At 36.8% G+C, this 12,055-nt stretch overlaps 2 protein-coding genes across 3 annotated transcripts; both read left to right on the forward strand.

Annotated features, from left to right (window-relative positions):
• Positions 1 to 1,308: 1,308 nt before the first annotated feature.
• LOC142981091 (protein G12-like) lies at positions 1,309 to 2,478 on the forward strand. The gene is made up of 3 exons (XM_076126773.1): positions 1,309 to 1,602; positions 1,836 to 1,905; positions 2,105 to 2,478. The coding sequence occupies exons 1-3, from the start codon at positions 1,351 to 1,353 to the stop codon at positions 2,407 to 2,409; spliced, it is 627 nt and encodes a 208-aa protein (XP_075982888.1). The 5' UTR covers positions 1,309 to 1,350; the 3' UTR covers positions 2,410 to 2,478.
• A 124-nt stretch (positions 2,479 to 2,602) lies between these two features.
• Positions 2,603 to 5,301, forward strand: LOC142981092 (uncharacterized). Of its 2 annotated transcripts, none has more exons than XM_076126774.1 (4): positions 2,603 to 3,168; positions 3,610 to 3,904; positions 4,268 to 4,479; positions 4,563 to 5,301. In XM_076126774.1, the coding sequence occupies exons 1-4, from the start codon at positions 3,088 to 3,090 to the stop codon at positions 4,599 to 4,601; spliced, it is 627 nt and encodes a 208-aa protein (XP_075982889.1). In that variant the 5' UTR covers positions 2,603 to 3,087; the 3' UTR covers positions 4,602 to 5,301. The 2 variants fall into 2 exon arrangements, with proteins under 2 accessions (XP_075982889.1, XP_075982890.1); XM_076126775.1 differs by having other exon boundaries at positions 4,271 to 4,479.
• The last annotated feature ends 6,754 nt before the right edge of the window (positions 5,302 to 12,055 follow it).

The following is a 12,055-nucleotide window of genomic DNA, read 5'->3' on the forward strand; positions in this document are numbered from 1 at the left end:
ACAGTGTACGACGGATGGGGCAAGTCCGGGATTTGAGAAATGTAATAATCTCGAAGTTTCTGACGCTCGGCTTCTTTCGCATCCACGACGTTCGATGTCTCACTCAAGTCTGTCTCCAAAGTGTCGCAAGTTTCCTCGCAGAACGTGTTCGAGTCATCTGTCGAACCTTCCAGCGTCGAGTCTGTAGCGCTGGCTTGATAATAAGAAAGTCTGAGCTGTGAATAATCGTCGATATAGAACTCCGACGAGCTCGCGTTGGGCTGCTCAGATAACATGGAGGTCGATTGTGAAATTTCATTTTTCTTTGCGTTCATTGTTATCACTATTCGAAGAAAGTAGCACACAGAAACAAACAATTGAACCGTATTGGCTTGAGTTTTGCACAAACTATAATCGTAATAATAACGTTCACGTTGAATCCTACTGAGTGATATGGGTTAGACAAACAATGCGATGGTACTGCAAATATTAGAGGTACCCGCATCATTTGATAAAAATATTTATTTTTTCTGTCACATCATTCGATGCGAGTTTGAACATGAGTGTTTTCGAGAAAAAATAGGTGTCTAAAAAATATTTTCTGATACATCGATGGCAAATATGAGATACAGGATTTTCATGTGACTGATTCCGAGCTGGTGTTAATATGTCAATGGAAATAGTATTAAAGTTGAGCATCAAGCCTTTGCACTTTTATTCATTACATGGATTATTTTTTTTGCATCTTAATCAGAGACTTGTTGTAGGGTAAATCGTAACGTGTATTCTATTCAATAAAAAAATATTGAACTCATGCTTAGTAGGCATGTACATTATTTTTTCGTCTCATTCATCTTTGTTGTTTTCGATTCTTGTTGTTATCGAATGTTATTAGCTTCGAAACACTAGAAGATAAAATCTGTCATCATATCGGGAATACCTGTTGTTATAAAATGGATATACAGCTAGATTTTATATTCAAAAACGCTTGTTTTACTAGATGCTCAATTAGTTATGACGTAGGATAATTTTAACAATACAGTAATACTTTTTTTAAATAAAAAAATACTAATAGTTCAAGCAAAAAACACCGCCACATATTATCTGGAGTAACAATATAAAAAGTTGTAAATAGAACGCTAAGCCCCAGCTACATCTATTACAAATCTAATATTAATATGACCACCTTCAACTTGTCACAACGAATCCTATAATACGGAAAAAATATCATCTCAAGTATCAGATAATCTCGCTTTATATCTCACATGACAACTTGATGCAATCTCCTATGATACGTTATCGATAAGACACACTATATAACGGCTATGTGACCATTCTTCTGCACCATTGAATTCGGGGAACAATACCAAAATGATGAAGCAGGCTTTTGTTGTCTTAGCCCTTGTAGGGCTCGCCTTCTCGGCTCCTCAACCAAAGAAGGTGTTCCACGAAAACTTCAAGGACTTCATCGACCTGATCATGGATGAGGCTGGCCACGACATCGACCACCTCCTGGAACACTACATGGAGTTCGATGAGTTCAAAGCCACTTGGGATTACTTGCAGACCAACAACTTCAAAGATCTCGTTTACGAGATGGAAGCCTTGCCCGAATTCGTTGCGGTAAGTTCTTTATTCCATGACGTAACATCTTTCACAAATTATGCTATAGCCTTATAAAAGTTACCTTTGCATATAATGCCAGTTGGTTAATGTTTGGTGGACTGGCAGCAAATAATGACTAATTTTAATTCCTGACTAAAAAGAACGTCGCAAGTAGTTGTTATTGATTGATGTAGTGTTTACTAAAAAAAACTGTCAGGAAATTTCATTTGTAATTTTTTTTTTATCCTCAGGTGGTCGACTTCTTGGAAAATGACAACATTGACATCCACTTCTTCATTGACATGATCAACGACGCTCTTGGTAAGTAACGTGTATTTGAACTTGAACAATTATTTAAGTACATTTTGAAAGTACAAGGGTCGCTAAAGGAGTTTGAGATGTTGCGCAATTTTTGTGTCATGATTCATCTGCAAAAAAATCCTTTAGCTACGATGGAACAATAGTGGAGCGGCTTATAAAATGCACATATTTTATAAAACCTCTATTTTAATTATTACAGAAGAGTCCCGCATGAAGAGGAGTGCCCGTCACCAGCTCAGTGGTACCGACTTCTCAGCTTTCATCAACGATGTGATCGGCGAGTTCCCTAAGGCCAAGCTGTCCGCTCTCTTCGACGAGAAGATGGCTAACGATGAGGAGTTCAGCACTGCCATCAACAATCTGCAGAGCGACGAGTGGGACCAGGTCTTCTCCGCCCTCTGGGAGAGCGAGACTTTCCAGAAGGAGGTCGCCACCCTCCGCGAGAACGGCGTCGCCATCGAACTCATCCTTGATGAGATCCTCGCCATCTTTGGACAAAACTAATATTTTGTAACATTCTCTTGAATATACAAAGTAATTGTTACTCATAATATATTTGTCAGTTGTCATAAACGTGGTTGTTTAATTGATCGTCCCTTTGGGAAGTTGTCAATGGTGAAGTCTGATAATATAAGTTGCGGCAAAATTTGTTGCAGGCGGTAGACTACCTTATAGTAGTTTGTCACAAATTAGTTTCATTGATGTTAATTTCTGTTCACTTTACTTAGAAAACTTCAGATTGATTAATTTCTAATCTTTGCATCAAACCAGCGCGGCGACGCAGGTATTGTATCTGATTGTCGTCTAGATTTACCACCGACGACGACACGTGTAGGCTAGTTAATTATTGTTTTAAAAATATTTTCTTCTGAAATGATCACTACACGAGAAAATTATTTATTCAATGAACATGGAATCACTCTTCATCTTACAGAGAACAATACGAAAAATGTTATTTTTATTTGCAAACAATAAGTTGTTTAAACAATCAATCTGTTTAGCCTTGATGTGTAGGTGTTTACTTGTGACACACATCTCTTGTCAACAATAATGTATTAGAATGATACTTCCCGTAGTTGCGATTGGTCGCGAGTATTTTGCTGGAAATAAATATTTTTATAGTGTCTTGAGAGGAGCCACATTTTTATTTTATTTTGTTCTGTTACATCACGGACGTAGAAAATGAGAAATGCATTTGTTGTTTTAGTTTCCTTATGTATTGGAGTAGCTTCCGGACTTATTGTGCCCCCGGGTGATTCAAAGGTGAGTAATAAACCAACTTTGTAATTTTGTTAAATAATATTTTAACTCTAATAAACTTTCTGCACGCGTGCAACTAAATTGTTTTATATAGAAGTTGAAGCTACACGCTAAAACAGTTACATTCTATTTCTATGACCGATATGCGGGCGCAATAGTTTTGTATGTGTAAAGTCTGTATTCATATATACTTCAGATATCGGTAAAGTAGTAACAATTTGGTGGAATAAGGGTGCACTACAGCATCCATACTTAATTTAATTATTCATTAAACATTGTAATTCCGCTGCCAGTGGCGATGGACTTATTGCCATAGCACGGTATAATTAATTTACGTGGAATAAATTGGTCATTTTCGCAGTATTATCGACTGTGTTTAACCATTCAATCTTTCTAGGTACAGTTAACTTTCACATTTTAAAAATAAATATTTATTACTTACAGAGCTCTCCAATGGCGAATGTTAAGCAGGACAAAGATGAATTCAAAAGTACTACTGAACTGTTACATATCAGTGTATTGTCCGACAACAGATCCGATGAGAAGGCACTCTACGAACACGCCAGTGATAAAGAAAACGTTCAAAACCAAAGAGCTTTTATCTACATCAATCAGAAATATAAGAAGCCTAGTCTTCATCAGTACTTCAGGCTAGCGCAAAATGGCCCGGATCTCACGAGAAGTTTTCATTTACCACCGCCCATACCTCAAGCAGCTTTACAACGTCTTAACGACCCCTGTAAGTCTAATTTCGCCCCGGGTAAATCTCATTTCCAAGGATACAGTTTACTCGCTAAAACTCCTGATATAGCGTCATATTTTGCAACATCACCGAAAGATGTAAAGTGTGATAGCAAAGAACACCCGTGTAAATATAACTGTAAAAGTGACGACAAAATAGAGAATTTAAAAACCATTTTAGGTGATCGACATGATTTCATAGAATTATTAAAGTTACCTCTATTGAAACCTGTAAATAAAGTAAAGAAACCCGCAAAATATGACGGTATTCCAGGCACATTTTTTTTACCTGTCTATTATAAAAATCTCTTGAAACCACGTATGTTCGGTAAGCCGCATAATTCAATGGCACCAATTTTAGTAGACGAGCGGAAAATAGATATGAGGAAACATTATGGCTTCAGTCCACCATATCGAACTAAAGATGCTAAAGGACTTCTACATAAGGCTCGTGACCCTAACTTTGAAGGTGACTTTGTTAACGATGACATTGACGCTTCACGAGTTTTTGAAAAAGCTGACGATGGGGACAAATCGCTAGAAAAATACTTAAAGGACGCTTTGGAAGATCAGGTAACCACAAAAGAAAAAGCTATGAATGCAAATGATTGTAATTATATTGACTGTGTTTTACATTCTCCAAAAACTTCTTCTAGAGTTGGAAATCAGAAAGAAAACCAAAAGCCGATATGTAGCTGTGGACAGTCGACCGATAAAACATTAACAAAAGATAGGCCAGAGAGAGGAGAAGGAATGATTAGCAACGGTTTTAAGACATCACTCGCACCCACAGATATTACTTACTATGAGCAAATATTAACAGAAGATTCCATTAACGACAGAAATAACCATGACGTCATGCTGTATAAGAAACTGAATAATTCGATAAATCTTTAGCCTTAAAAGAGACACCGATAATTTCTGCATTAGCTACCAAACAAGTTCTACAATAGTAATCCGTACGAGTAGAGTATATTGTAAAATCCGGTTTGATCGAATAGTAAAATGTAATTGGATGGCTGGACTACGCACAAAGTTTGTAATATAAAATTCTAAAAGTACAGTCGAAGAATACGCAGGTCTTGGAGCAACTATTTCACAGGAAAGTGCTCGGAGTGTAGATCACGATAACGACTGCTCAAAGCTATCGCGATTGAGATCGCTGCGCGCGCATCCCCCTTCTTACCGGCGTTTGTTGCTCCGAGAAATGAAATGTAAACACTGTAGAACGCCAACAGATGTCCAGATAGCCAATAGAGTCTTTAGAGAAATACAGCGTAGCCAGAAGGGACGCCACTCACACTTGTACGTTCTTACAGAACCCCGCTTCTATTTTAAGTCTAGATTTAAGAACTAGTTTTATCTTTTATTGTGGAATGACTTACGGAAAATATATTATTTTAGTACATCAACTTTGAGTTTTATTTAACATTGATTTTTATTTGATAACGCAATACATTTATCAAAATATTTTACAGTTGCTGCGTTTCTGTAAAATTAATTTTAAAATAGACCGCACAGCATGTTTTTTGAGGTGGTTGTAAATGTCGATTATATAATATTTCTGAAGTTCTCAGATGTTATATCTAGTTTCTTTATTTCCGTTACTTTCTTTTCTCTATTTGCCCAGGGAGATGACTTCGCTCGGACCTCGGACATTGTTCGAAAATATTTGTACCTTCGAATGGACGATTTGACAGACTTCAGATATTCGATGTTTATGTTTAGATACACGTATGAGTATTTATTTACTAAACTCTAGCAAAACTTGTTTGCAAATAGTTTTGTAAATATTATTGCCGCGATAATAAATAAAAACAAACTGATGCCATCACTGACATAGCCACATATTTTTCAAATGAGTAGGTAGTATTTTACTAACTAGCTAGCTAAATACTTTTATATGCCTGTGACTCCACTTCCTTGTAGGATCCCAGGAAATATATGCATCTCCCTGTTTATCGCTGTTCAAAAATAGTTAAGTAAATACAAACACATTTTCTCATGGCATATAACAATCATTTAATTTTTGTACAAGGGCGCCCAATCGACCGTCGAGGGATGCTAGTGCTAGTCTATATTATTTCGATGAATTGATGATATCCTTAATGTATAATTAAGTAATAAAAATAAACTCTTAACAATAGTGCCAAATACATTTTTAAAAGGAAATTTCGTAGTTAGCAAGTCTTCAACAGGTTTCGAGTTGTAAACTTTCAGAAATCGTGGAGCGTCATCTACGATCTCTGGGCGTACATATTTTATGTCACATAGCGCTTCCTTGTGAAACTGTGCGGGACTGGCAAATTTCCTGCTTACGCTTCGACTCCTATTTAATTATGTAGATGCGGATCATCGTTGCTATTTTCTTGTTTTATGACTGTGGAAATGACCCGCTTGAGTTTGACGTTATAACATCTTAACATTATATTTTGGTCACATTATTTTTGCTAATTTGGTTTGGGTTTTTAATGCGCTGCTCAAGGAAAGTGAGACTGCGCTGCGTTGGGTAAAATTACAGATAATGAATTTGAATATTATACTTTATTCTACCTGAAAGAACAATATAGCAGTGGATATGGTACGCTACTGTTTAGTTCTGGTTCTTGAGTAGGTCAACAACATACCTATTTATAACAATCAATACACCACATTTTAGATTACGGCTTTAAAAAAAAATCTATAAAGCCATGGAATATTGCGGCAAAAAAAACCTTGTAGAGAAAAAAGTGACAAGCCTAAGGTTTTCGGCAAAATTCCACGAAAATATCTTCACAGATAGAACAAAGCGATGGAACGTTGGGATCCTCCTTCACGATAAATTCAATATTAAAAATGATCTGTTCAATATTTGAATGGAATTTATACTTTATTCCGATATTTTATTAGTACGTACAATAAAATAGATTGTGAATAAAATCATAGAAAAAGATGACGGCTATAAAATTAAATTTTTGTTAAGAAACAATAGTTTGACTGAACTACTAGAGGTAAGTAATAGTAAGTATAAAACAAGACAATCGGATTCCGTTAAAACATATCTGGTTGGGAAATAAATGTTGAAATTAGGTAAATATTTTACACACGTAGTGTAATTAGTTTCTTAATGAGCACGGATATTCATTATCTCATCTCATTATTTCTATATTTTGTATATAACATCTTCTTGTCCGACATAGTTTAATTTTACACTAATAAAAACACTAGAAAAGTAAAAAGTAACCAGTAAACCGTATTCTTGAAACCTAGTACCAAAGAATCATTCACACGTATTCTTAAAGTCAGTATAGTAAAATGAGTAGACAGTGTCTCCCGTTAACCGGTAGCCAGAGTTATTCGTGACCTATCTGCGCTACATCGCTGGCTGTCATCTACTTCGCAACCCCACCCGCCCTTTGAGAGGGGGTGTTATTAGAAATTAGCTATCAACTTATGCAACACTGTTATGGATCATTATTTAAAATTAGTTTTCGTTTACCACAAAACTGTTCTTCTCAAATTCGTAATATTTTCGTTTTAGCATGTAATTCATCGTCTACATTATTCAAGGCAAAATAATAGTATGTTGTTATATATCATTATTCCATACAATTACATGTCTTTTCATTAAGTCTTATTTTGTCAACAATAAACGACAAATTACACATCACTCTTGTGTGGGTGATGTAACTCAATTATCTCATAATCATAATATTATTTTAACGATGTAAACAAAGAGAGTTACTATTTTATTGTATGTACACGGACAAATTGATTTCTATAACGCAACAAAATAATGTATGTTAAAGAAAATATCGTTGCGAAAAACGGCTGTCCAAGAAAGAAATTTCAAATACAGTTTATACCTTTATTTGTGAGATTTTATTTTAAGCCAGTTACTCAGACTGATTTGATTAGTTTTAGGTCTTTACTGTGTTAGTAATAAAAATGTTAATTAAATTATTGGTCCTATACAATTTTATCCACACGAGGAACAAAATCTCAATTGCAAAATACAGGCGTCAATGCCCTAGCAGTGTTTCAATATCAGGCCGTCACGCACGATTGATTGATGGGCTCTATTGAAATAAGTCGATAAGAAATTCTACACCAATTTACTTTCCTATTTAGTGACTACCCTCAAATTTGCTTATAAATAACATTTTTTAGGCTAATGCTGAAACGATTAAGGTCAATTTTGATTAAACATTATGACCCTTGTCGAGTTCTGTTATGATTTGCCGATCTGATATTTTGTTGTAATTGAGTTTTTGCGAACATTTTATAATTATGAAAGACACCTTCTAAGGAACATACATACAAAATATACAAAAATAATTCGCCCACGACCGATCACATAGCAACCCCTTAATTTGATCGAAATAATGGCATTGTGAAATATAGATATAACATGATCTAAGTTTGATCATAGTTCAGCACTAATTGTGAAAGTTCAAGTTGCTTCGTATCGAATTTTTGTAAAGTGATCCTGAGCCCGGCTCGAACTAACAAAGGATAACAACCTTCACATAACCACAACGTTTAGAGAGTTTCTAATACGGGATCTCCAAGTTGTGCTCAAGTTGCATGCTAAAAGCATTTTATTTTACTGCAACACATGTTTGGTAGTCGTTACCGAAGTTTCTCATGTTCTGTGAACCTGAGACGCGCGCGAAGTAGACGCGCGTTACAATTAAGCACTCGAGTTTTCGAGTTCACTTGTAAGATAACAAGCATTGTACAGCAATCGTAGAATCGCACACAGCTGTCAGAGCGACTGACATGTACACTTCCATGAAGGTACAGTCGGGCAGAAATTCCCTTTGTGCCACGTAAGTAAGCGTTTTAGAGGCAAAGTATGAATAGGGTCTGACAGATGTATAGTGTGCACTCCTGTAATTTAGGGCTTCTACGTGCTTAGTGACGGTCAGATTAAGTTCAACTTTGTTTCCCGACGTATTCTCGGAACCGTTTGCCGACGAAATAAGTTTTGAGCATGTGATTAATTATTTCATACGAATTACTCTCGGCCGCTTGATTCTGCCGCGGGCACGCTCTTCACTCGCGTTTAGTGATTTTCGCTTTAAAACGCGGTACTCGCTCGCGTTTTACTATCGTTATAATTGCATTTTCGTTAAATTATTCCACATACTCATTAAATTATTAATAAAATGTTACAGCTACGAATTAATTTGTGACTTTATGATGTCGTTAACCTTATCACTGTTTGATGAACAATATGAAATTAAACGAAATTGTATGATTTAATGTCAAAACTGATGCAAAGTTGTTTAATTAATTAAAACAGTGTTAAATGGTAAATAATATTTTAGGTAAACAGTACATCAAGTTGCTACCAGTGAAGTCGTGTTATAGAAGTGTGATTTTTATATTTATAACCAGCTCACATTGGAATGCAAGCGAGGAACTAAAAAAAGGAAATTTCGTACTCGCTGGCGGCGGCGGTAGCGGCGAGAGACGGAGCGGGCGCGGCGTGCAGTGCATGCTATGCGGCACGGTACGACGCGGTGCGACGCGGCGCGATGCGGTGCGACGGGATGTTTCACACAGTAATGAAATATTTTATTGCACGGCGTAACAAAGGCTCCGCGGAATTCCAACTGAGACCTTACACAACAATGTACTCAGATTTTTAGTAATTCGCAAGTGCAAAGGGGTTTTATGCGTTCTGTTTTAGTTTACACGTATGTGTGTCATTTCAAACAACTGTGATGACTTTGTGGCCACAAAATATTACAAGTACGGATATAAAAATGGTATTTTTGAAACTGTATGCCGAATGTCGGGACAACAAAACCTTGTTTTTGGTAGTTAAAGGCAGGAACTCAAGAAAGTTATTTACCAAAATTTATTTTAGTATTGTTTAAGTGTAAAAAAAACACTACTTTAAAAGTAACTAAATATATATTTTAAAGTCCAGAATTGAGAATTGCAACCGTGCCGATTAGAATAGAAAAATCGGTAGTCCAAAATCATTCCACATAGATCGAGTGGCGTAAAAATGACGCTTTTTCAAATTCCATATGAATTAGAGTGTCCGTTTGTTACACCGCTACAGCCGATATTGCCTAATCGATGATTGACGACCACTCAGTGATTTAATTCAAGTGTTTGGTGGATCGGGAGCTATTTGCAAATGGGTTGCGGTCTGTGGTGGCACCGCACGCTCATGCGGGCTCTTCTAAAACGAAATAATCTCATTTCAATTGATTTATTTATTTCCAATGTTTATGATTAGTTGTTGGTTCCCGATTTGTTGTGTAGATGTGTGATTCAATGGGTATGATGAATGAAATTAGGCTTTAAGGGCAATTTTAACTAATTGAAATTGGATTCATTGTATCGCGATGCTATGCCTGCCTACCTTTTTCAGCGTAGTCGCATATACTTACGTACATAAAATGCAAAAATATAAGCAGAGAAATTCCCCGTTTCACAGAACAAGGAAACTTTTTTTTCGGTTAGTTGTAATTTAAACAAACAAAAGGATACGTCAGAACGTTAACCGTTTTATAGTAAACCGTTAGTTTTCATATTACAAAAACACATATTGCAAGCAGTTCGTATAGACACAATAAACAAGAAAAACAATCTCCAGGAACTTGATCTTTGGCAGACAAAGGCTCATAGTGACGGTGCCATGCGGTTATGAACTCGCGGCTGTGCTTTGCATTAAACAGTACTTTAATAAAATGTAAAAAGCATCGTCGCTCCGGGACGCAAAATTGAATATTTCGTCGGGTTCGTTTACTTCAGTCCAGCAAACTAGATGAGCTTGCCTCATTGACTTCGGACTCAATAACCGGCTACAATTGTGGGGACACTAGGGACGTGGACTTGTTTCTCGTTAAGCCGAATTCGCAGCCGAATTTTGTGTAGCATTAGTTTCATAATAGGGTATGTATTAATAAGCAAAATCAGCCAACTCTCCAGAGTAACGTCTAAAACCACAATCAGTGTCGGTGAACAAAAATGTTTGGCACTGAATCTGGCTTCGTACAAAGTTTAATCGTATATTTGGGAGCATAACAATACTGGCGCGGGAACGATATTGCCTGTGCATTGTAACTTTGATCTAGCTCTTTGTTGCGTTATGAAACTATGCAGTATATATACTTCAGATAGCCAGTTTGGTGTGCCGGAGTGCATAATGCAACGTTTATGCATTCGGAACATCCTTCTCGTGTATCGGGTTGTTAGCAGCGTAACTCAGTCTTATCTCGCGATTGAGTTACTTACGCTCCGTAGGAAAGAGTTTATAACGGCAGTTGGCCACTCGGAGGAGGTTGCATTTTATTTGTTCCAAAGTATTTTCTAACTAAGCGGTGGACTTGCGAAACTCAAAACGCGCTGAAATTGAGCAGTGTTTGATTTGGGCACGTTCAATTCAAAATCTATTTTCATTTCCTGGCCCGAATCCATTTCCATTTTCATTTGGCTTCTGTCGCTCTTGATGTATTGATTACTCACTTAACATTTAGAAATTACCGTAGCGCCTCGTCGGGTTTGATTGCAAATTGCATGCCGCTGCCAATTTGTTTATATAGATTGGGTAATCATTAATTAGGTAATCAAATATGAATGTGTATTATATAGTGGTAGTATAGATTGATCAATTAATGAAATGTAAGCTGTATATTAATGTAATTACGCCATTACATTATTCAAGCACCACTAAGATGTTAAACAAGTTTATATAGGGCTTTCTGCAAAAAGTTGTGATTTCATCGCGACCGCAGTAACTTCACTTTGATGAGAAAGTTGTTTAAAAGTGAGTTGCAAGTTGCAAGTAAGATCTTTAAGTAAATAGAGGCGCAATGAATCACGGGTAACCGTTTTCCGATAAGGAGTGGGCTCTCGCTGGCCCGATAGTTGGCGAGCCCTGTTTTATTGTGCCACTATTTTCACTCTATCGCCAGTGAACGCAGCTCGGGCGGAAACTGAGATAAAGTCGCGACCTCACTGTAATATACAACCCCCTGTGTACGACTAGTCCGCTGCCAGGCTACCGACTCAACCGACTCCACCGACTGCGCGGTCCAAACTAACTTTTAGACAATGCATCATTTAATAAATTTACAGATATGACTCGCAAGTGATGCGATTACATGCATTCAATTAGATCAAATTACCGTTCGATGTCGTAGTC

The sequence above is a fragment of the Anticarsia gemmatalis genome, chromosome 19, assembly GCF_050436995.1.
Source record: "Anticarsia gemmatalis isolate Benzon Research Colony breed Stoneville strain chromosome 19, ilAntGemm2 primary, whole genome shotgun sequence".
Taxonomy (NCBI): Eukaryota; Metazoa; Arthropoda; class Insecta; order Lepidoptera; family Erebidae; genus Anticarsia; species Anticarsia gemmatalis.